This window comes from Monodelphis domestica, chromosome 6, assembly GCF_027887165.1.
Source record: "Monodelphis domestica isolate mMonDom1 chromosome 6, mMonDom1.pri, whole genome shotgun sequence".
Taxonomy (NCBI): Eukaryota; Metazoa; Chordata; class Mammalia; order Didelphimorphia; family Didelphidae; genus Monodelphis; species Monodelphis domestica.
In genome coordinates, this window is record NC_077232.1 from 59,584,777 (window position 1) to 59,610,815 (window position 26,039).

The following is a 26,039-nucleotide window of genomic DNA, read 5'->3' on the forward strand; positions in this document are numbered from 1 at the left end:
TTATATCATCTACAGTTTCTTAGAAAACAGTGCTTGTGTCAATATCTGTTCTTTTGTCCATTTTTCATTGTCAACAGCTACTTAAACAGACCTCATTGATACTCTCTCAATTGCAAGCTACACCTCATTTTTACTTATTTCTTCTAAATTAGAATTGATTCCAGTTAGTGAATTTATAGTCTGAATAGATGCCCTGATTAAAAAACAATTTCCAAATCCATAAACATATTATTTCCTGACTATTAAAATATAATCAATTTCATGATTTTATGATATTATTTGATGCTTGCCACATACAGAACTTTATAACTCTCTTCTCAAGGAAAGTAATCATAATGTATTGGAATGGCATTTCTGAATAGTCTATGAACCTTTGGTCATGCTTGTTTCTTACTTCTAAATTCTGTTTTCCAACTTTAAAAAAATCCATCACCTTCTCTGCCTAGCTTTGAATTTGTCACCACACATTACATTCTGCATTGATATGATTTCAATGTTCTTTTCAAGGTCTTCATAGAATTTTTCTTTCTCAAAATATTGGTACATAAACTACAGTCATTTTCAGGGTGACCTTTATAAAGTTTTATGGATGCCTTACTATCACATTCATTTCCAAGAATATCCTTCTTCCTCTCCCCTTACTCCTAGTGAGGTGGACCTTCACTGGTAACAAAGATTTAAAAAATTGAGCAAAATCAATCAACATAATGACTAAGCCTACCAATATATGCAAAAATCTATACCTTTAAGTCCTCTACTCCACAACAAAGGGAGGAGAGGTGTTTTTTTCTCAACTCTTCTCTTGGGCCAAATTTGGTCACTAAAAGTTTTGGCTCTGCTTACTTCAATCTGTTTCAGTTCATAAAAATCTTCCAAAGCTACTCTGAATTCCCTATAATTATTTCTCTTACAGTGCAGTGATATTTAATACCATTCACTTATCATTTGTTCAGCTCATCCCCATTTAGTGTATAAGCATCTATTTTGTCTCTTGTTCTTCATTACCATGAAAATGCTACAATTAATATTTTGGTGCATTTTGGACTTCTGTGTTTGGCATCTCTGAAGCATATATGACTAGCAGTGATATCTCTGGTTCAAAATTATTTTTAGAAGCATAACTCTAAATTGATTTCCATAATTTTCTGACCAATTCATAGCTCAACATGTAGCCTTTCTAATATATATATATTTTTAATTTCTCCTTTTATCTTCTCTGCTAATTTGTTGAGTGTGAAGTGAAACCTCAGTGTTTTGTTTTGTGTTACGGTTTCATTTATTTAGAAGAGAAAGAAATGAGATATTCCAGACTCCCCAGTGCCAGTTTCACGCCATTCGTGTAATGGTCCTACATCTTCTAAGAGCTTCCTCTTTTCCTCCAATATAACTATTTAAAAAACTCTTTGAAAAGTTATCCTTATTTTTCCTATCTGGTTGAGCATATTGCAAGCTTTAACCTTCAACACTATTTTAAGAAGATTGTACTATAGTTTTGCATTCATCCTCTGTTAACCAATGTTTTCTTCTATCTCCTGTGCATGTCTTCTCAAAATCTTTCACATTCTTCAAGGGTCAGTTTCAATGCCTTCTCCTCCAGGTAGTTTCCTTAATCCACTCCAGGCAGGAGATGTTATTTTTCTTCTTGGTCTGCTAATAGTTCTTTTCACTCTTGCCTTTGCAGTTATTTAGTTTGGCAAACATGATGTCTACTTTCCACAAAGAAAGGATGAAATCAAACAGTTTTGATTTAATCAAAGAGTTTTGCTAAAAACTCCTAAAGAGTTTCTTGCTGGTGGGTTAGATGTAATACATAGACAAAGAACTAAGCACAAGGTAGAAACAAAGTAATCTCAGGACAGAGAGAGCACTAGCTCCAGGGAAAGGGTGTTCAGGAAACGGCTCAGGGTAAGATATAGCACCTAAACTGAACCCCAAAGGAAGCTAGAGATTCCAAGAAGGAGAACATTCTATACATCAGGGCCAAAGGGACAGAAATGGAGATGGAAGGCCATGTACTAGGTACAACTGGTAGGTCAGTTTTGTTTTTGTTGTTTGTTTGTTTTTTTCTGAATGTAGGGAGATACAAAACAAGAATGGAAAAGAGAGTTGGAACTAGACCTTGGAGTGTTGTAAATGGTAGGTTGAGGACTTTTTGTTTCATTTTATCTAAGTTTCTTCTCTTCTGTTTTGTATTCTATTTATCTCCTCCCCTCTCAAGATTTGGCTTGGCCTCCCTTCCTCCTTGCCTTCCTTCTTCCTTTCTCTCTCTTTTTTCTTTCCTTGTATTTCTTACATGTCTTTTTTTATTCTGGACTTAACACCACAACAAATAAAATCAACAAAAAAGGAACATTGTGCATAAAACTGTGGATTCTTCTATGTCTTATATACCTTTCCTTTTAAGTATATCATAGGCTCCATATATCACTTAACTTTGTATCTGTATCTCATCTCCTTTAATAGACATGAAAGTTCCCTGAGGGCAGGGATGGTGTCATTATTTCATCTCTGTATTTCTGGATCCACGCTCAATGCTTTGCATGTAAGTAATAGATATGGATACTTAATAAATTCTTGTTAGTTTTAATCATGTTATTTATCTCTGTATCCTCATCACCAAATTAAAAATCTTTCATATAAGAAATACTTTATATACACTGTTGAATCAAATGACCTTTTGCCCATCTCCTGTTTTCAGGAAGGATGCCTTTTAGCTGGGAGCTGCAGCTACTGGGCACTATGCCTCAGTTACTGCAGTTTCTAAGCCAAGTGAGTATGAGAGCTGGGCAGGGAAAGGAGAGGTAGCCTTTTCATTCCACATCTCTGTTTTTAGATGTTAACTTTGCATTGTACCTGAATGCCATAATATAAACATCTCCTTAGCCTGGGGGTAATTTGTTTCTTTTCCAACTCTAACAAGTCTCAGTTTAGCCCTTTGGAGTAGTCTGACAGTTTTGGAAAGGGCTGGATCCCACTGGGCCCTTTGAGCACATGTAGTATATTGTGCATCTCTCTGGGGACAGCAAAAAGCTTAATGCTTCACATTTTAGGAAATGCTTGAATTGCAGTTGTTATGAAAACCAGAACTGTGAAATCTCAACCAAGAGTCATTATGAGCTGAGCCACAACTTTGTTCTCTCTTTTCCTCCTTTCTTTCCTCCTTTTTCTTTTGTTTCTCTTGCAGCTTGCCTCTCAATCAAAGAATCACTGGATTCATAGCTTGAGGAAAGCTTAGAAGGCAACTGGAGCAACATTTTACAGAAATGAAAACCAAGACCAAGGAAGGTGACTTTTCCCAAACCACAGAGGGTTAAGTAAGGAGCAGAATTAAGAGTTTAACTCAAGTCTTGTGTATTTCCAAATTTAGTGCACTTTTCATGTAACCCTACTCTCCCCATCATATTTCTTTTCCTTTTAAAATATATTGATATCCTTGAATATTATATCACCCAGATTTCTCTTTCTGTATCTCTTCCTCTTCCTCCCAGATAGCTACCCATGAATACAATAAATTTATTATTTCTAAAATGAAAAAAAAAGTGGGGAAAGAATAAAACAAATCAAAACTGATCACTATATTGAACAAAATCTGGTGTCACATTCAGAATTATCACACAGAAATTATAGATCAGTATCTTGACTTCTGACTGTTTTCAGTTAATGTCAGTCAACAAATATTTATTATCTATCATGTGCTAGATCAAATGCTTTCAAGTAATCAAGACAGGTTCTTTTCCTAGGGGTCAAGCAAAACCTTTTGTGTGTACCATGGATGTCCTCTGGCAATCTGGTTTAAAGCTCATGGGTCCCTTCTTAAAGACATGTTTGTTGCCAAGGAAAAGCTATGTTTCACTTAGAGGTTAGTGAAAATAAGACATGATTTCCCTCCATCTCAATATAATTTTCCCTAAAATTTATCCACAAATGACTCCAGGCTAAGAATCTGTCATCTAAGAAGGCCTAGGGTGACACAAGCCAACCCCACCTTCCTTACCCCCAAAGACCCGTGTCTACATTTGTTGGATATGAATGAGGAAATGAATGAAAAGCATGTATTACATGTACATCGTGCATCAGGCACTCTGATCACTGGGGATACAAATCTGAGCAAGCAAGATGGTCTTTGAGTAGAAGTAACACAAGGCAATAACACCAGGCCACGTTGGAAAATAATATAACAGAATTGAAAACTCACAGTCCACATTCCACTTGATGCTCCTTGGGGGAAGTTTAAGTGTTTCATTGATCTTTTCCAAAACAGTCTGCAGCTTTTGCTTCTGGGCAATCTCGGACTGGGTGACCTCAGCAACATTCAACTTCTCACTCTCGAGTTTCTCTGGAGGGGCAAGGAAAGAAAATGACAGACCTTCCCCCCAATTTTAGCAGACTCTAAGAAAAGCTCCCTGGCCATGTCCATCCTTTTCTGGCTGAGCAAGCTGAGATGCTTGGGCCAGGATGGCTGCCACAGTTCAAGTCTCACTCACACTGTACTTCAATAGGACTCATCTATACAACATTTCTGCAAAGTAGTCATCCGAAGATGCCTAGTGAAGGAGGGTCTCCTTGAGGCAGCCCTTTCTCTTTGGGGATAGCATTAATGGTGAGAAAATTTTTCTTACACTCAACCTCAATCTGCTTCAACATCTGTCATTCCTTTAACCAATTCTCATGGCACAAAGCACTGTCTTTAGTTTTGGTTGCTAAATTTTAAGGAAGAGGTTGACAAAATGGAGATGTCCATTGGAGGGTGACCAGTTGGGTGAATGAAAAGGAATTAGGAATGATTAATATATAGATGAGAAGACTTCCAGGTGCCTAATAATTGTTTTAAAGTATTTCATGGCTGATATGTGCCTAATGTGGAAGGGGAATCAAATTTTCTCAGCTTGGCTTCTGAGGAAACAGCAAGGAGAGATTTATCAAAAGGTAGATGTGGAGTGAATGTAGGGGAAGATGTCCTAACTTGTTCTGATTAACTGCCAGACATTTTCCCTGTATTCACCCCAAATATTCTTAACAAAGCCACACCACAATGAAATGGGAGTATTTCCATAAGTAGTGAGCTCTCCTTCATAAGGAGTCATCCAAAAGTGCCTCAAAGCTCTTTAGAGCAGCTCTTTTTTGTAGTGGCAAAGATTTGGAAATTGAGAGGATGTCCCTTGATTGGGGAATGTGGTACATGATGATGATGCAATAATATTGTGTTATAAGAAGTGATAAGCAGAATGATTTCAGAAAAATCTGGAAAAATCTGCAGGAACTGATAGAGAGTGAAATAAACAGAACTGTGAGAACACTGTACACAGTATCAGCAATATTGGATGATGATTATCTGTGAAAATGTGGCTGCTCTCAGCGATGCACTGATCCGGGACAATTCTGAAAGAGTGATGATGGGGAAGGCTCTCCACCTCCAGAGAAAGAACTGCTGGAATTGGATGGATGGATGTGGATCAAAGTGGGAGATCTTTTACATCAGTGTATTTAGGGTTTTATTTTGAGGTTTTGGTTTTGTATGAATGTGCTCTTACAACAATGACCAATATGGAAGTGTGGTTTGTAGGGTAATACATGTATGACCCAGATCACATTGCTCATCTTCTCTGAGTAGAAGGAGGGAAGGAAGGGAGAGAGACAGTTTGGATCTTATAATTTTGGAAAACCTATGCTGAAAACTATTATTACATGTAATTGGAAAAATAAAATATCTTTGAATTAAAATAAAAAGATACTGCAAGGCTCATTTGCAAGAATATTATGGTGATGACTTCTTCAGAGAAAGGGGTTTTTTTGTATGCTAGATGATATTTGAGATCCTTTCAGTTATGAGATTCCGTAAAAATCCAACTAATTGTATGACTAAATCAATGGAATAGTAATTTATGTTTAAAAAGCACTGTAGGGTCAGAAAATGCTTTTATGTGCCTCATCCTATATAACCTTTGAAAGAGTCCCATGAATTTAGAAATGAGGAATTTAAGACAGAGTCAAGACTCAAATCCTAGTATTTCTGACTTCTTGACCATGTCTTTCCTTTAAATAAGCTACAATCCATCCTCCTAGATAAGTCAAATGAACTTTTATTTACTTAAAGCCCTTTGCTTCCATCTTAGAATGAATTCGAAGTATTGGGTCCAAGGCAGAAAAGCAGGAAGCTAGGAAACTGGGGTTAAGTGACTTGTCTAGGGTCACACAGCTAGAAAGTATCTAAGGCCATTTTTTAACTTTGGACTTCCTCTCTCAAGGACTGGTTCTCAATCTACTGAATAACTCAGCTGCCTCAAATTGGATTAAATTGATTTACAGCTGAGGCACTTATTCATTCAGCACACATTTACTGATTGCCTAATATGGCCAAAGTATTCTGCATTTTGGAGATTATAAATGAGACACAGTCCCTGACTCCATGGAACTTATAATTTAGTTGAGAAGTATAAAAATAACTAGAATTTGGGCACAATGCAAAAGTACAATAAGAGAAGTAGAATAGGCAATATGGCCATCCAAATAAGGGAGTCGGGGCTTCTGGATGAGAAAGATAAAGAAAACTTAATGAGGGAATCTCAAAGCTAGAAGGGACCATCTTGTCCAACTTTTTCTAGGACTCTCATGTACAATATACCTGTAGTTCTGATCAGGCATTATATGCTTTATTGTCTCCAATGATGGCAAATACATCTATCCCAAAGCCATAATAGCTACAGTTTTAATTTTAGGGAATTTTTTTCTTTACCTTGAGTTAAAATCTGCTTCTCTCTGTTTTTTGTCCTTCTGATTTGACTAGGAGCCAACAGTGTGTCGTTTGTATTACAGATTTAGAACAAGAGTTCAAATTTGACTTCAGACGCTTCCTGGCTGTGTGACCCTGGGCAAGTCAGTTAACCCCCATTACCCAGCCCTAGTTGCTCTTCTACTTTGGAATTAATGCTTAGTATTCATTTTAAGATGGAGGGAAAGGGTTTAGAAAAAAAGAATGAGAAGGAACCTTGGTGATTATCTAGTCCAATTTTCCTCAAATGTGGAAATAGATGCAGAGAAGTTAAGGGATCTTAGTGTCACACAAGTAGTGAATCACAGTGTTAGGATTTGAACCCAGTATATTTGATTACAGATTCACCATTCTCCTCCCTGAAACCCACTACCTCAGCCCTCCAAGTATTTTCTTCTTACCAAAAAGCTTCTGCAGGACTTGTCCATCATACATATCTTCAGCCAAGTCTTTCACAATGATTCTTTCTCCAACCAGAACATCATTGATCCAATCAATTAATACCTACAAATGAGCAGGAGGAGGCAGAGGTTCAGAACTATTTTTATATGTTATGATTAAGATTTAAGTGGTTTTTGCATTTTAAAGATAATGTTTAAGAACAGAAAAAAAGTTTTTTTTAAATTAGTGTTAAGATTAGGAGAAAAGAAATCTGGTAGAGTAAATAGATAGGCAGCTATCTGGCTTCAAAGCCGGGAAATATCTGAGGTTGAGTCTTGTCTCTGACCCCTACTGACTAGCTCTGGAGAAATTTCTTAATGTCTCAGGACTCTAAGAGACTCTCTTAGACTAAGTTATAGAGAAGGTGCCATCTTACATGTGGTAGAGAGTGTTTCCTCACTCAGAGTTTCCTATAACAGTCAAATCATAGCTCTAATCTCAATTACTTTTTAAGAAATTTGATAGCAAAATTGTTAGTTGCTGACATGGTAGCTGTCCATAAGCAGTGTAGACTTGGAATATATGGAGTCTGTTGCTGCTTTTGAATGGGACAAAGGTGGTGTTATTTTTTCCCATGTTGGGATAAGGCAACTTCTAGCCCTGGTGGTGGTGGAGGGGTGATAGTGAAGTGCACATCTCTCATTACGTACCAATTCTACTCTTGCTTCCTTCTCTTACCTCTTCTATACCCTTTGGTTTTCTTTTCTTTGTCTTCTTCCCTTGACTTCTGCCAGGAGCTCCCAATGATGCTGTTCACTTTCAGGACTAAAGTTATTGATTTCTGCTTCTGACTGTCCCTAGTACTTTGTGGGTTTCCAACAGTATTGGCAAATTGGAAGTAAGAAAAAATCCCCAGGGCCTGATGGATTCACAAGTGAATTCTATCAAACATTCAGAGAACAGTTAATCCCAATACTATACAAACTATCTGATATAATAAGCAAAGAGGGAGTTCTACCAAACTCCTTTTATGACACAAACATGGTACTGATTCCAAAACCAGGCAGGTCAAAAACAGAGAAAGAAAACTATAGACCAATCTCCCTAATGAATATAGATGCAAAAATCTTAAATAGGATACCAACAAAAAGACTCCAGCAAGTGATCACAAGAGTTATTCATTATGGTCAGGTAGGATTCATACCCGGGATGCAGGGCTGGTTCAGTATTAGGAAAACCATCCACATAATTGACCACATCAACAAGCAAACCAACAAAAATCACATGATTATTTCAATAAATGCAGAAAAAGCCTTTGATAAAATACAACACCCATTCCTATTAAAAACACCAGAAAGCATAGGAATAGAAGGGTCGTTCCTAAAAATAATAAACAGTATATATCTAAAACCATCAACTAATATCATCTGCAATGGGGATAAACTAAATCCATTCCCAATAAGATGAGGAGTCAAACAAGGATGCCCATTATCAACTCTATTATTTGACATCATACTAGAAACACCAGCAGTAGCAATTAGAGAAGAAAAAGAAATTAAAGGCATTAAAATAGGCAAGGAGGAGACCAAATTATCACTCTTTGCGGATGACATGATGGTCTACTTAAAGAATACTAGAGATTCAACCAAAAAGCTAATCGAAATAATCAACAACTTTAGCAAAGTTGCAGGATACAAAATAAACCCACACAAGTCATCAGCATTTCTACATATTTCCAACGCAGCTCAGCAGCAAGAACTAGAAAGAGAAATCCCATTCAAAATCACCTTAGACAAAATAAAATACCTAGGAATCTATCTCCCGAGACAAACACAGGAACTATATGAACACAACTGCAAAACACTCTCCACACAACTAAAACTAGACTTGAGCAATTGGAAAAACAGTAACTGCTCATGGGTCGGACGAGCCAATATAATAAAAATGAACATGCTACTCAAACTTATTTGTCTATTTAGTGCTATACCCATTGAACTTCCAAAAAATGTCTTTACTTATTTAGAAAAAAACCATAACAAAGTTCATTTGGAAGAACAAAGGATCAAGGATATCCAGGGAAATAATGAAAAAAAAATACAAAGGAAGGGGGCCTTGCAGTCCCAGATCTCAAACTATACTATAAAGCAGTGGTCATCAAAACAATTTGGTACTGGCTAAGAGACAGAAAGGAGGATCAGTGGAATAGACTGGGGGAAAGTGACCTCAGCAAGACAGTATATGATATCAACCCAAAGATCCCAGCATCTGGGACAAAAATCAACTATTTGATAAAAACTGCTGGGAAAATTGGAAGACAGTGTGGGAGAGATTAGGTTTGGATCAACACCTCACACCCTACACCATGATAAATTCAAAATGGGTGATTGACTTGAACATAAAGAAGGAAACTATAAGTAAATTAGGCAAACACAGAATAGTATACATGTCAGACCTTTGGGAAGGGAAAGACTTTAAAACCAAGCAAGACTAAGAAAGAGTCACAAAATGCAAAATAAATAATTTTGACTACATCAAATTAAAAAGCTTTTGTACAAACAAAACCAATGTAACTAAAATCAGAAGGGAAGCAACAAATTGGGAAGCAATCTTCATAAAAACCTCTGACAAAGGTTTAATTACTCAAATTTACAAAGAGCTAAATCAATTGTACAAAAAATCAAGCCATTCTCCAACTGATAAATGGGCAAGGGACATGGATAGGCAGTTCTCAGCCAAAGAAATCAAAACTATTAATAAGCACATGAAAAAGTGTTCTAAATCTCTTATAATCAGAGAGATGCAAATCAAAACAACTCTGAGGTATCACCTCAGATTGGCCAACATGACAGCAAAGTGAAGTGATGAATGCTAGAGGGGATGTGGCAAAGTAGGGACATTAATTCATTGCTGGTGGAGTTGTGAATTGATTCAACCATTCTGGAGGGCAATTTGGAACTATGCCCAAAAGGCGTTAAGAGACTGTCTGCCCTTTGATCCAGCCATAGCAGTGCTGGGTTCCCAAAGAGATAATAAGGAAAAAGACTTGTACAAGAATATTCATAACTGCGCTCTTTGTGGTGGCCAAAAATTGGAAAATGAGGGGATGCCCTGCAATTGGGGAATGGCTAAACAAATTGTGGTATCTGTTGGTGATGGAATATTATTGTGCAAAAAGGAATAATAAAGTGGAGGAATTCCATGGAGACTGGAACGACCTCCAGGAAGTGATGCAGAGCAAGAGGAGCAGAACCAAGAGAACATTGTACACAGAGACTAATACACTGTGGTATAATTGAATGTAATGGACTTCTCCATTAGTGGTGGTGTAATGTCCCTGAACAATCTGCCGGGATCTAAGAGAAAAAACACTATCCTCAAGCAGAGGACAAATTGTGGGAGTAAAAACACATAGGTAAAGCAACTGCTGGACTACAGGGGTTAAGGGGACATGACTGAGGAGAGACGCTAAGTGAACACTCTAATGCAAATACCAACAACAAGGAAATGGGTTCGAATCAAGAACACATGTGATATCCAGTGGAATCGCACGTCAGCTATGGGAGAGGTGGGGGAGAGGGGGGGAGGAAAAGAAAATGATCTTTGTCTCCAATGAATAATGTTTGGAAATGACCAAATAAAATAATGTTTAAAAAAAATTGGAAGTAAAATGATAGATACCCACAGAGAAGTAAAAAACAAAACAAAACAAAACATGATAGACCACAAAATAGGGAGTGGAAAGGGGCAATCCCCAGAGTCGTTTACCAATGTAAACTATTTTCATCAGGTTCTTAGCTATCATTACTTAATAAAAATATAAAGCAGAAGAAAAATAAGACATAATGGCAGTGTAGCCCAGTGTAATAAACACTGGTTTTAAAATCAGTGAATCTGAGTTCAAATCCTGTCTGTCATTACCTGTGTGACTCTGGACAAGACACTTAGTCCTATGGGCCACAGTTTGCTTATAAGATGAGGCAATTTATTTATAAAATGTAGGACTAGAAGACCCCTAAAGTTTCTTTTAGCTCTAAACCTACAATCCTATAAACTGATCTTTTAGAGTCTGTTTAAAATGTTTTTGTAACAAGAACTAGACATATTTTAACAATTGCTTTAAAATGAGGATGTTTTCTTACATTTAAAATTGAACTCAATGACTCAGTTGGCACTAGGTTCCTAGGTCCCATTTTGTCACTTAGTGTGTGTGTGTGTCAGAGAGAGAGAGAGAGAGAGAGAGAGAGAGAGAGAGAGAGAGAGAGAGAGAGAGAGAGATTTTTAAAACTTCTGGTCTGCCAGGATCTCATTCATTTAAAAAAAATATGAGTAGATATTTTGTTTTCTTTAAAATTTTTTAAATTACTTTGTTTGTTGGATACATCAGAAATCCCAGGTATCTCCCTGCATCAGAGAAGGCATCACTTGGCTAAAAAAAAATGTAGATATAAGCTCTGTCTTTCATTTTTCTATTTATCAATTCCGAATCTCATTTTAAAGCTGAATATATGGTAGCATGCTGGCATCTTGAAATCTATTTTCTTCTTGGATCAGGAAGATTTTGCCATATAGCAGATTCACTTGAAGTCCTCTGTCCAATAAACTTTTACAAATTTAGGACACAAGATTGTATGTGTCTACGTCACAGATGTATGTATGTGTGTTAACAAGTATGTAATTTTCCATTCCTATTGGCCAATGTTTGCTAACAGGTCAAGACACCAACTTAGAACTCCTCTGATGAAAGAATACCACCCGCTGAATTACCTAAAATTCATCCTGGTGGGTTTCCAAGCTCTTGAATATCTCCCAGACAAGTCCTAACCCAACCCATCCCAACAGTGTAGCTCTTTAAGATCTGACAGGATCCAAGAAATCACACCCAAGCCAAGTTTCCCACCTGGCTCAAGGGATGGGCTGCTGGAACACCATCACCATGTAGTTCCAAAGCTCCTGCCAATTAATGACCCCTGCACTAAATTAAAAAACTAGGGATTCTAAATGCCTAGGACACCCTGTATACTCATGTGCATTTCTGGCTCTAAATTTTGTCCCCCTTGAGGTCAATGAAAGGATCATTTGAGCTGGGCTCTGGTAGGCTACAGGATGAGGAGAGAGTCACCTTTCTGGGGGCAGCTGGGTGGATGAGTGGATTGAGAGACAGGCCTAGAGACAAGAAGTCCTGGGTTCAAATCTGACCTCAGATATTTCCTAGCTGTGTGACCCTGAACAAGTCCATTGCCTATCTGTTACTACTCAATGCACAGTATTGATTCTAAGATGGTACAAAAGGGTTTAAAAAAAAAAAGTCAGCTTTCCTCCATGGAGTCTCCTCTGGCCACTGTCTTGCAGTGAGCTCTCCCTCCACTGTGTCCTCATAACACAAGCACTCTAAATCTCTCACTCATTTCTTAGTGCTTATAGCCTCATATTACTAGTTACTCTTATATGCTTATATCATGTCTCTCCAGTTAGTAACTTTCTAGAGGACTGGGACCATGTCTAACTTATCTTTGTGTCCCATTTAGTGTCTTCTGAAAAAATCCAATTCTTTGATTGCAACATTATAAGGAACTCCAAGTATAGAAATTCCCTTCATCAATGCTGATAAATTACTTGTCCATAACTTCGCCTTGAACACTTCCCCTTGCTTCCTTGTAGTAATGTGGGCTGTGAGCATAGAACTGCATATCGTGCCTGAACTTTTTGATTCATTGTTCAGTTTTGCAGAACTGTTTTTCTTTCTTCCTCTCATTTTTTTTTAATTGAAAGGATGGATGGTTGTCTTCGAGGGGGTGGTGAAAAGGCTATCGTATGAAATGATGGTAATGTAAAAACAAAACAATTCAATAAAATTTATTTTGAAATCTCTCCAAAAATATAATTTGGAGCAGGTAGAGGCCATCTGACTTGCCCAGGGCTACTTAGCAAATATGTGTTAGAGGCAGAATTTTAACCCATTTTCCTGATTCCAAAGGCAGACCTCTATGATCATGCACACTGCTTCCCAGGGCATTATACTTGTTGACTGATTAACCAAAGGACAGAAGAACTTCCCTAGGCACAGTCCTATTAAGAGCTCTCCTAGGCTCTCCTCTTACCTTCATCAGTTCCTGCAGTTTGGGGTCATTCCGTGAATTTGGATCCACCATTGTCCGGACTTCATTCTCCTCTTAAAAAAAAAAAGAAAAATAATTCAGTGCCAAGTAAGATGGTCGCTGTGCTGAACTACTCCAGCACTTTTCCAGTGAAGTATAAAAGATTTACCTAGCATGGTATCCTCAGGGTCCAGCTCAAAGGGGATTGGGCTGAGAGGTAAATTGATGGCATTCATCCCTTCTTCCTGAAGATCAGACACTGGTGAAATAAAAAAAAAGAGATGTCACCTTTTAGTTGGCTGCATGTACTGACTGTTTTCCTCCAGTCAATATCTTGGTTACTGGTAGATAAAAGGGCCAGAAGTGAGATCCAAGTCAATTTATCATAGCTTGAGAGCTGGAATTATAATAGCTGACATTTCCTTAGCACTTTTAAGGTCCTAGGACCAGAGATTTAGAGCTAGAAAGGGTTGTTGGGGTCATCAAGTCCAACTGAGGTCCAGACAAGTTGGTAATTTAGATAAAATCACATAACTAGTAAGTGGAAGAGCTGGGATTTGATCTCACACCTGATAACACCAAGTTCAGCAGTCTTTTCATTTTACTGTATTGCCTCAAATCATTACAACAACCCTGAGAGTTAGGTGCTATTGTGACCCCCATTTTGACTTGTTTGAGATCACCCAGCTAATATGTATGAGTGATAGGACTGGAATTGAGGTATTTGAACACCACGTCCAGAATATTTTCCTCTAACATGTTCTCTAATTCAGAAGTATTCTGGAACAAAATCTTCATCATTCTGGACTTTTTTTTTTCTTTTAACAGATAAGGAAACTGGGGCCAATGGTGGGGGGGGGGGGATGACTTGCATATAGCAAGGGCTTAAGTGTTTATTGAATATTAATAGACTTGCTCAAGGTCACACAGGTAATAAAAAGGAAAGATGAGATTCAAATCCATATTCCATTATTTCAAATTTAGTGCTATGAGTTTCTTATCTCCCTACCCAAACTTCTTGTTACCTCCACTTGCCTAACACTTTGAATTCTTCTCACTGCTACTGTCTCCCTTCCATCTGTCCTCTCCCTGGTTCCTTAGGTCCCATCTCTCTCCTCTCTCTCCTTAGTGACTGCCTTCTTTTCATTTTCCTCATTTTCTCAGTCTTTTTGGTTAAATGAACATTATAATCCTTTTCAAGTTATGTATATCTTCTAAGGGATGCTTCAAATGTTCTTCCAAGTGAAAAAAGTTACATCCTAGGCAAGTTCACGTATCCACCTCTTCCTTCTATTTGCTAGGCATTGGAGATATAGCCTGTGCAAAGGCATGGAGGTGGGATATATACATATACTTATATATGTATATACAGATATTTACATATATACATATATAGAGAGAGTATAAGTGTAAACCTTAAAATTTCTTAGACTTATGAATGTTGGAAATTTCCCCATTGGGAAATCTTATACTGGAAAAAATTTCCTACTGATAGTAAGAACTCTATTGGAATGTGAAACCCCTTGGCATGGGAGTATCCTTCTCCTCCCTACCTAAGACTTTTAGGACAGAAACCTTTTGCTAAACAATGGAAAGGGCTTTGACCTATGCTTAAGCATAGAACAGGAAGTTCTTTGAGTCATGATTGATTTTAGAATTGATACAATAGAGATACTTGGAATGACAGAACCAGGTCTTGAAACTACAATCTCCACCCTACTCAGAGTAAAAGGATTTAGGAAGGGCTGCAGCAAGGATCAAGATTTAATTATTTGAGAATATGACCTTCAACAGACATGTGCAAAGGGGCAGACCTCTGGGCGGTCCTGGGTTAAGCTAGAGCCACCATTGGCACAGGGAAGACATGGACAGTGATTGGTAGATGTGAGAACTGAGGGGAGGGGACTGAGATGGTTTCCTTAAAGATAGCGGGGGTCTGAGGACTGGGGAGTTCGAGAGGTTTTGCTCTGAGAGGTTGTGCTCTGAGAAGTTTTGCTCTGAAAGAGGCTGGAAGTGGAGGCCCCTGAGACTGTTTCTCCATTTTGGTCACGTGAGTGATAGGGACTGATCTCTTTTCTTTGCCTCAGCTATCTAAGGGCTTGGGCCTTTTGGCCCAGCCTAAACAGAGGGGGTATTTAAGCCCTATTCCCTTCTCTCCCCTCTCTCTCTCTCTCTCTCTCTCTCTCTCTCTCTCTCTCTCTAATACCTTTCTTCCTCCTGTTTGTAATTAAAAACTCCATAAAAGGTTGAGTGCTGACTTGAGTTTTCATTTAGGAATTACATAGCTGAATTCCTTGGCGACCTTAAATTAATATATATCAGTCTTTTAAAGTGATTTCCTTGTCACATAAGGAACTGCATTGGGCTGGTTTAGGTGTGATTCAGAGTGCATAGTAGAGAGTAGCATACATTTAGTCGAGGAAAATAGATTAAAGGTAGACTGTAAAGGGCTTTCAATGCCAAACAGAAGGGTGTATGTTCATCCTAGAAGCAGTAGGGACCCACTAAAATTACCTGAGCAGCAGACTAATATGATCATGCATATCTTTTAGGAAATGTCACTTTGATAACTCATTAGAGGATGAATTGGGGAAGCGAGAGGCAGGGAGCTCAATTAGTGGGTTATTTCAATAGCCTAGTATTTCTGTGTGAGTGGAGAGAAGGGAAGGGATAGGGAGTTAGGAAAATCACCTCCATGTTTTTGCACAAATCTCTAATGTTTGGCAAAGAGGAGGAGGAGGAGAAAAAGGAAGAGGAGGAAGACAGGTGAACTTGCAAGGGAAAAAATTAAAATCTATTTTCACTAACCTTTGGTCAATTTTGTAATATTAGTATTTTATTTTATGCATTTAAAAACATTAAATGGGAAGAGATCCATAGCTTCACCAGGATACCAAAATGGTTCAAAGTACAAAAAAGACTGATATAAGTACATAAGAGCAATACAAAGAAGAGAGCATTTCTTGTCGGGAAAGATTAGGAAAACAGGTAATTTGGGGGCTCGTTCTATAAGGGTGGATGATGGGGCAGGGGATGCAATTAGGTGGCTCAATGTATTCAGAACCAGGCTTACAGATGAGAGATCCTGGATTCAAATCTGACCCTCAGATACTTCCTATCTGTGTGACTCTAGGCAAGTCACTTAATATCCATTGCCTAGCCCTTACCACTCTTCTGCCTTGGGACTAATACATGGTATTGGTTCTAAGAATGAAGGTAAGGACTGAATAAAAAGAATAGATAGGATTTTAGCAGTGAGACATTGGGAAAGGAAAGCATAGTCAAGATAGAGGGAACAGTATAAAATAAAGAAGGAGAAATGGTGAGCTTGTAGAAGAAAATACAATCCATATTAGCTAGAAGAAAGGGTGAATAGAGAATAGTAGAATGCTATAAGACTGGAAAGGTACTTTGGAGTTGTGATGGGGAGAATGAATTCCCCAGCCTGCTTGATGAAACCACAGGATAGAATCAGAAGGTAATAAAGACGATGAAGTATTAAGATCTTAGAAGAAATATCAGCCCTTACGGAGGAGAGAAAAAAGTGTTCAGTTTCTTGATGGAATTATTGGGTGGCTAACTATTGGTTGGCTAAAGAAAAAGTCATGTCCCTAGAGACCTTCAAAAAGCAAGACTCTAAAGACTCAGTAAAGGCAAGTAGACAACTCTGGGGGATGTGAGATTTAGAAGCAGAGAAGAAGTAGGGGAGAAGATTTCTTTTTCCAACCCTTCACCCCATTGGCAAGAGTGCCTTACAATAAAATAATTCATTTAGTAGAGGATACTGTACCCAGAATAAAGCAGGCACAGAGTATCTTTGAGGTAAATAACAAGGATCAAGAGTTGAACTACAGAGAGAAAAGCCGGCCCAAGGAATTTAGATGAGTAACCTTGGGACATGCAAGTTGTATCCATAAGAAGCAACATGAAGAAGAAAGATCCCAGGACCCTTCAATGATAGATTTACCTTATCCACATGTATTCCCTACATGTATACCTCTCTTCTGCATAGGCTCATTCTTTCTACTGATATTCTATGAATTTATGGGAATCTTTCCCAGGTTTATTGGGAGAGGTGTGTGTAGGGAAAATATTTTGTTACTATCATCCATGTGGTGCCATTTTGGTCAATATCTTTGCTTTGAAGTAATTGTATCAGCTGACTGATTTCTAAAGGCATATGCACTGATGGGGGCTCATGAGCTATATGTGTTTCACAGAGTACATGAAACCTGAAGTAGTCATCCTTTAAGGTTACATACTGAGACTATACATGAGGGAGAGAGTAGCTCCAGCAGAGCATGCCACAAAGCTAAATTGCTGGGCTATTTTTTTTTTATTTGCTGGGCAGTCTAGAGCAATGGAAAGGATGCTGGTTTTGAAGTTGCTACTGCTTGTTAGCTACAAGATCTTAGACAAGTACTTCAACTCTTTGGGATTAAGTGACATTTAAGTCATTTAATTCTAAATCTGTTTTTTAACTCTTATCTTCCATCTTAGAATCAATATTGCATATTGGTTCCAAAAAAGAAGAGCAATGAAGGTTAAATGACTTGCCCAGGATCACCTAGGAAGTGTTCGAGGTCATATTTGAACCCAGAACCTCCCATCTCTAGGTCTGATTCTCAGTCCACTGAGCCACCTACCTGTCCCCTAACTCTAAATCTATGATATGATGGTTATCAGTAAATAAGTGACAGGATCAAAGGTATGTTTGAAGAAGGAGATTCTGGTAGTGAGGTGTAGAAAAGAATCATATAAATAGGAACTTAGAAGTGGAAGGTCATGGAGTCATAGATCTGGAGCTGGCAGGGAAATCCAGAGAGACCATCAAACCCAACTACCTCACCATATATCTGGACTAAAGTTTTAGCCTATTCCTGGGCAGGTATCCCCTTCACAATATCCCGACAAGCCATCATTCAGTCATCTCTTGAAGTCCTCCACAGAGAGGGACTCTACTATCTCCCCAAGCAATCAATTCAACTTTTTGTTAGATTTAATTACCAGGATGTTTTTCCTTACATGGATTTTAAATCTGCCCCACAGCAACTCCCACTCATTGCCACTAGTTCCATATACTAGGGCCAAGCAGAACAAGTCTAATCCTTCTTACACATGAAGGCTCTTTAAATATTTGAGCACAGCTATCATTTCCTCTTATATCTTCTCTTCCAGATTAAATATCCCTGGTTTCTTCAACCTATCTCCAGATACTATGACATTGAACTTCACCATCTTGGTCATCTTCCTCTGGATATTCTTCTCCCTAAAATGTGGTGGTAGAAAAGGGACACAGTACTCCAGAAATGGATTGATCAGGTTAGAAAACAATGGGGCCATTGCTTCCTTTAATGTTGGTGTGATGCTTCTCTTATTGCAGGATAAGATTGTATTAGTTTCTTTCTTGCTATGACAAACTTAACTTTAATTTACATGGTGGTCTACCTCAATCCACTGGTCTTTTTTCATAGGAACTGCCACCAAAACATTTCTTTCCTATCTTGTGATGCTGATTTTGTGAATTCAAGTGTAGGACTTTACATTAGACTAGGCCAATCATTCCAGGCTATCAAGATCTTTTTAGGTTTCTAGTCTATCAGCAAACATTTTATATCTCTCTCCTAGTTTTATGTCATCCACAACTGTGAAGCATACCACTAGTGCTTTTGTTCAGGCCAAGGGAAAATCCTTGGATCATTTCACTAGGGACCTTTCTACAAGGTGACATCAATTCTTTAATTTGAGGCCAATCATTTAACTACTTCAGAATCTATCCACTTCTTCTGCTTATTACCTATGGGATTGGGAGCAAGTCATTTGATCTTTCTGGGACTCAGTTTTCTCATCTATAAAATGAAATGACTTCTCAGGTCTCTTTTGATTCTAAGTCTATATTCCTATGATCTTACTCTCATCTTGCCCACATTTTTCCATCTAGTTGGCAAGGAAAGTAGAAAATTTCTGTCACTCTGCTGCTCAATAAACTTCAATGATTCCCTCATATCTTTAGGATCAATTACAAACTTCTTTTGGATAAATATAATCTTTCCCTAGTTAGTTGAAACCTTCTCCTTTATTATACTGTTATGTGATTATATATTAATTAAATATTATGTGAATTATATAATACAATTATATACTATGTGATAGTTGATGCTATATATCACTCAACTGAAAATTTCCTCCTTTATTATACATTACTCCCCTTCATGTACTCTATGATATAGTCAAAATGGCCTTGCTATTTCTCATACATGACATTTCCATTTCCTTTCTCCATATTTTAATAGCCTGTTCCCCAATTCTAAAATACACCCCCTGCTTTCTTCTGTCTATCTTCCTTCAAAGTTCAGTCCAACTACCACCTTCTAAATGGGACTTTTCTCAATCCCTATCCCCACACTGCTTGTGCCTTCCCCCATTAACTTCTATCCAGCTTCTATAAACTTAATCACATGTTCTCTCTTCCAAAAGAATGTAAACTTATTGAGAATAAGGGATTGCTTCTTTTTTATTTGTATTCCAGTACCTAGCACAGTGCTTGGCACAACAATAAAGTCATACTGATTTATTGTCAAATTCTTTGCCAATCAATCTAGAAAATCTAAGTCTCTATACTTCCTTGGTCTTAAAATTAAAGAACCTCAGAATTAGGAGAACTTAAGAGCCCATCAAGTATGAGCAAGAATCTCTTCTACAATAGATCCAAGCCTAGTAATTCATTCTCAGAATGAAAAAGGCTATCCAACCTCAAAGAAGGAGCAGACAGAATCTGAAGGCAGAGTGAAAAATGCCATTCTTCACTTGATTTCCTCCATGAATTTTTCTCTAGTGTAAGCAATGTGTGTTTTGTTTCATAACATGAGGAACAAGGAAATATAAATTATATGATAATATATGTACAACCTATATCATATTACTTGTCCTCTAGGGGAGGGAGGAGAGGAGAGAAGGAGAGTAAGAATGTGGATTACAAAATTTCAGAAAAGGAATATTAAAATTATTTATGCATGTATCCTGGAAAAAAAATTTAAACAAAACTGAATTAGTCTGGAATGATCTAGTCTTGTTGGCTTTTAGGGAAAACCACCTCTCTTTCCAAGTGTTCACAAGTCTCTCTACCAATATGTTCTATAATTTTGCCAGTCATCAAAGTTAAGGCCACTGGTGTATAGTTTGTAGATAGGTTGAAAGGGGGAAAAGTGGAGATAGAAGGACCACTGGTGATTGCAAGAAGGTGATTGCAACAGTTTCCTGATAGCCCTACCAGATCTAGATCTGCATCACCTCTTCCAATAGGGATATAATGAAGTCTGGTCCAGGGGTGGTGGCAGTGTGAGGAGAAAGAGCAGATAAGAAAGCTTATTATTGACTTAAATATGGAGTTGTGATGGATAGTAAAGTGTCAAAGATCATAGGATTATAGATCAAGGATTCAAAGGAGTCTCAGATGAATCTGACATTTTGATTCTGGAGGAACTTGAAAGGAAGTTTGGGGAGAAGAAGAAAATTTTTGCAAGAAAGTTAAGAAGCTCATATTTTGCCACAGGTTTGAGATTATCATCCTAGTGAATGTGTCCAAGAAGACGCTGAACTTGAGGGAAGAAGTCTGGGCTATGGATACAGCCTTGAGAGATTACTGCAGAAAGAGCTAGGTGAAGTCATGAGGATGGATAAAACCATAAAAGACAAGAGCTAAGACAGAAATTGAAGAAGGCAGGGAATAGAATTTAAGAGGGGACTCTGGCATTTGAAAGATGGAATTCCTGAAAGAGGAAAAAGATGATCCTGCTTGGAAAAAAGAAAAGAAATAGGCAAAGAGGTAGGAGAACCAGGAGAGAGTTGAATCCGAGAAATCAAGGATGATGAAATTGTCAAGAAGGAGGGGGTGGACCAGCATTATTAAATCCTCATTCTTCATCAGTATCATATATGTCCTCTTTTCTCTACTCACTCAGACATCATTCTATGTCAGGCACTTATCACCTCTCACCTAGACTAAGACAACAGCTTTCTAATTGATCTTCCTGCCTCATTTATCTCCCTATCCCAATCCATCTTTGTCTCCATTGCCAAGGTGATTTTGTTCAAACAGAGGTCTAACCATGTCACTTACCTGCTCAATGAACTCCCATAGCTTTCTACCACCCCAAGGATCAAATATAAAATCCTCTGTTTTGTATTTAAGGCTCTTTATAACCTGGCTGTTGCCTCCATTTCCAGGCTTCTTGTAATTTACTGCCCTCTACACAGTCTATTGCCAGGCAATATTGTTATACCTGTAATTCCCAGAATATGATACTCCATACTCTCCCTTCATGCTTTTCAAGTGGCTCTGACCCAAGCTGGAAGGCTCTGCCCCCTCATTTCTGTTACCTGATTTCCCTGGCTGCTGCTTTTTATTTTTAGCTCTTATTTTCTCACCTAGTAACAATTCTCAGATAGAAGGACGAGGGTTAGTCAAATGGGGCTAAGTGTAATACTTACTAAATACCAAATACTTCTTCACTAATTGACTGCTTCATTTGATACCATGGGACCCATCTTCCTCATCCTTGATAGGGCTTCTGCAAAGGGCTCACAATTTCTTTCCTTATTCATTCCTGCCTTTCATTCTCTGATTTCTCCTCTTCCCCATAACTACTAACTGTGCATTTCTTTCTTGGACAGCCTCTTTTCTCTCTCTGTATGTTCCTTCTCTCAAATACCTGGACCATCTTTGATGTCTTAGTTGGTACCCAACCTTCCCCAGCCCTGACTTCTGCATTGATCTCTAATCCTATAACTCTTTGTAAGATAGTGCTGTTTAGCTGTGTGACCCTGGGTTAGCCAGGTCCCCCTTTGGAGCCTCTGTTAGGTGAGGGAGCTGGACCAGATGATCTCTAAAGTCCTTTATTGTTGGATTGGTCTGTGATTCTGTGAATCAGCTTTCAAGAAGAGAAAGGAAAAGAAGATGGTGACCACTGAATGTTCCCATCCTGGCCTCCTTCCTCCCACTCTTTAAACCCTTGCCCTTGAGCTGCAGGCAGAAATTTCTACTAAAAGGCAGTTTTGTGCTAGAAGGTTAGAAAAGACTGACCTTGGACCGCCCCTCCCCCCTAAAAGTCATGATTTAAATCCCAGCTCCTCAATCCAATTCCACATGATTTTCCACCCATTAAGTAAGAAGGGCCATTTTCTCTTAAGTCTTTAGTTCTCATTTTAGTAAGCAAAGGAGAGAGCGGCCTCTCAGATGCAGGTGGCATTAATAAAAACAAGGTCCCATGGACACCGGGGCACAACTAGCTGTGACTGTGTTATGTGTGTGTGTTTGTGGGGGGGGTTTACATTTAAAAATTTTATTTATTTATGAGTCTGGCCTTCTAACCACTTGCCAACATATACTTACTAAATACACAGCATCTACTTTAAAAGGCCTCTTTCAACTTTGCCAGGGAGAGGAATGATAGATTTGGACAGCGAATGAGATTTCCTAACAAAGAAAGAGAGAAAGAGAGAGGGAGGGGGAAGAAACGGACTTAGTCCCAAATGGTACATGTTGAGTTTCACGAAGCTGCTGTTTATCGAGCTCCTTCCATGGGCCAGTGACAGATTTACCTGATATCTATGGAGGTGATAGAGGAAAGCCATAGGGATGGGAGGAAGGAGACCAAAGGTTGTTCCCCAATTTCACTTTATAAAACAAGCAAGTTCATTTGAATATTGGCCAAAGTCTTTCCCTTTTGCTTTCCCTCTTCCTCTCCCCCTCTCTTCCTCTCTGCTTCTCTCCCTTTTGCCTCCCCCTTTTTCCTAGAGACAGCCACTCCAGTTTAGATGTCCTCGGAAACATGAAGCCATGTTTTTAAAAGGAGAGAAAAAAACAAAACATCTGCCCCATACTCTGCCTTATAGCCAGAACTGAGCTGTGAATATGGAGCTATTTATACATTTTTCTAAGCATGAATAGAAAATTGAGTAACCATAGCTAGGAACCCTCAAGGTGGACCTAAATGGAAGTGAGATGTGTGTGTGTGTATGTGTGTGTAGTTCATTGTCAAAAATGTCTTCAGAAAAAAAATGTCTTCAGAGCTTGAACATTTTGGGCTCCCCTTCTTTCCTGCTTAGGCTAATTTATTCAAGGAGGCAGAACAAACCAGAAAAGAAAGACCAAGATATGTTTGCAATTGGAAATGTTTTTCAGGAAATGACTTTGAGCATGGGGCATCATCCTCATTCCATTAACTCCTGACTTGGAGCCAACCATTTGTAAAAGTAAATATGCAAACAGAGCTGGACCAGGTCCCTTTCCCTCCTCCCTCTTCCCCTTGATGGAATTACATTGGTGGAGTCTTGCCCAAAATGACCCGTCCATTACAGAGTATTCATTTCTCCATTAAGCCAAATCAGAACACAACTGTAACTGTCCTTTTGCCACTCTGTCCAAAAGAGTCACCACTGCATTTTCTCTGGATCTAATAGAATCATAAGTTCAGAGCAATTAGTCCATTCTAACCCACCTCTCTTACCATTTCACAAAGGCCAAAGAGGGGAAGTGACTTGCCTAGGGTCACACAACTAGTTAAGTGGCATTACAGGGCTTGAACTTAAATTCTCTAACTCCAAATCAAGCTTGTTTCCTACAACACCCTAGCAATTAGAGGCTTATTGACTTGTTCACTGCCTATTCAGAAAAACAAAAAACGGGTTATCCAAAGTTTTCTGTGGCTCATTTGAGAAAGGCACTTGTGGGAATTAAGATGTTTATTTGTTTGTTGGAAATATTGCTTCCTTTCTGGCTCAGCCACAGAAGTATTGCCATTTTGAGTTATCTCCTCTTGTTGTAGAAGATGGTAATACTTGGTATTAATGGCCAAAATTTTTATAGCAAGTTAATGTTTGCAAAGCCCTTAACAAGCATCTCATTATGTCTTTAATTCTGTAATGATCTGTAAGGACAATGCCATTGTTATCCCCTTTTATAGGTAAGGAAATGGAGGTCAAGAAAAGCTTGGTGATATCTAGGGTCACAACGAACCTGGGTATTAAGAGTCCAAAAGTTATAAGAGGTATTATCTATGGTGAGATAACTGGAGCAAATTTTCCCCAGGGTCCCTCAGGCTTGGGTGAGCTTTTCTTCCATTCTATTTTGTTTCTCCTTACCCCTTCTCCTGCTCTTATGTTGCAGTATCCATCACAGAAAAATGTCAGTATTCTGGGGTCTCTATTCCCAGCCCCTTATCCCACCTTCTCAGTTGAAGTCATACTTCATATCATTTCACTTAGGAGTGAAAATCTTCAGTTTGGGCTTTGCTAGGAACTAATTCATTGCTGTTCAGTCATTTTAGCCATGTTCAACTCTTTATGACCCCTTTTGGGGTTTTCTTGGCAAGGATACTTGAGTGGTTCACTATTTCCTTTTCTAGTTCATTTTACAGATGAGGAAACTGAGGTAAATTGGGTTGCCCAAAGTCACATGGCTAGTGTCTGAGGCTGGATTTGAATTTAGGTCTTCATGATTTCATCCACTGTGCCACCTAGCTTCCCACATAACATTACATTTAAAAAGTAAGTCAATTTATAGCCCACAGGAATCCTTATACATGGGGATCTGTGGTCTCTATTTCTATTTGAGTTTGACAACATTTTACTAAATCATGTCATTTTCCCAAAGATAATCCTCTCCTTTGACCTGGCATAACAGTCTAATTTTCAGTTCTCTAATGAACTTATCATAAGTAACTGATTCCTATTATATAAACATGTATCATAAATCCCTATTAGGATGTTAGTTCTTTGACAAGAGCAATTATTTTTTAGCCAAACTTTGTTTCTCTTCCGGCTCTGAAGACTGAGCTCCGAAGACAGTAGGCAATTAATATTTGTTGAAATGGAAACTCTGCCAGAGGTTCACTGACTTATATTCAAAGTATTGTTTCTGGTCCTGGCTACCCTTCCCTAGGATAGCTGTAAGTGACAATATGGCCCTAGAGAGAATGGAAAGAGCTGGAGGTCAAACAGAATTAGGTTCAATCCATTAGAACCATTCATTCCTTTGATAACTTCTGCATTCCTTCCCTCTTCCTAGCATGTCCTTAACAATGATCCCTGGATCTGGAGTACCAGGTCAAACAGATGAGTTTGTGCTAGAATTTTAAATGACTTTGGAAATTGGCATTGAAGAAGAGAAAATGAAATGACTGGATTATATGTTCTTCTTAAGTACAAGTGGTCCCAGGGAGGCTTCTTATGGCTGTACTAACTCCTCATCAGGCTCTTTCATGACTAATTTCAGGTCTATTTGAAGGCTGCTGAAGCTTCCTTAGTTTCTAATTGACTCATGAGCTTGTGGAGAAGTCCTTGGGAGCTAAAGACAATCAATGATATGGTCAACAAGACCCAGCATCACCATAAGAAAAGTTCCCATGAATTGGAGGTTTATGATAAAGTCTAGTGTTCATGGGAAGGGAATGGTTGGTTGAGTATGGGACTCTTGTTATAAAATGAGTGAATGAACCAGTTGAAACTGAACCAACACAAGTGAGGATCTAGAGATGAGTCAGAACAAAGAAAGATACCTTAAGCTCAACACAGCAGGCCATATTGACTCCCAATTGTAAAAGCAAATTCTTAGGAATGGAATCCCCACAGTTTTGCTTTCTAGTAGCTACAGTAAGATGACTTATGACTATTTATAATCTTGGGCATTCTTTGGAATGCTTCTCTTATTTTTTGAGAAGTAAGGCCCCCTGCTAAATTTATTTTAAAATAATTTTATTGATGTTCTTTACATCATGTATATTTCCCAACATATC

At 38.4% G+C, this 26,039-nt stretch overlaps 1 protein-coding gene across 1 annotated transcript in view; it reads right to left on the minus strand.

Annotated features, from left to right (window-relative positions):
• The window catches only part of PARVA (parvin alpha), a 175,370-nt gene that overhangs the window by 52,250 nt on the left and 97,081 nt on the right, over nt 1-26,039 (minus strand). Inside the window, exons 2-5 of the mRNA XM_001367582.4 lie at nt 13,415-13,504; nt 13,249-13,319; nt 7,171-7,273; nt 4,196-4,336 (exon numbers count right to left, since the gene is read on the minus strand). Coding sequence (XP_001367619.1) covers nt 4,196-4,336; nt 7,171-7,273; nt 13,249-13,319; nt 13,415-13,504 — 405 coding nt within the window. The remainder of the gene's footprint in view (nt 1-4,195; nt 4,337-7,170; nt 7,274-13,248; nt 13,320-13,414; nt 13,505-26,039) is intronic.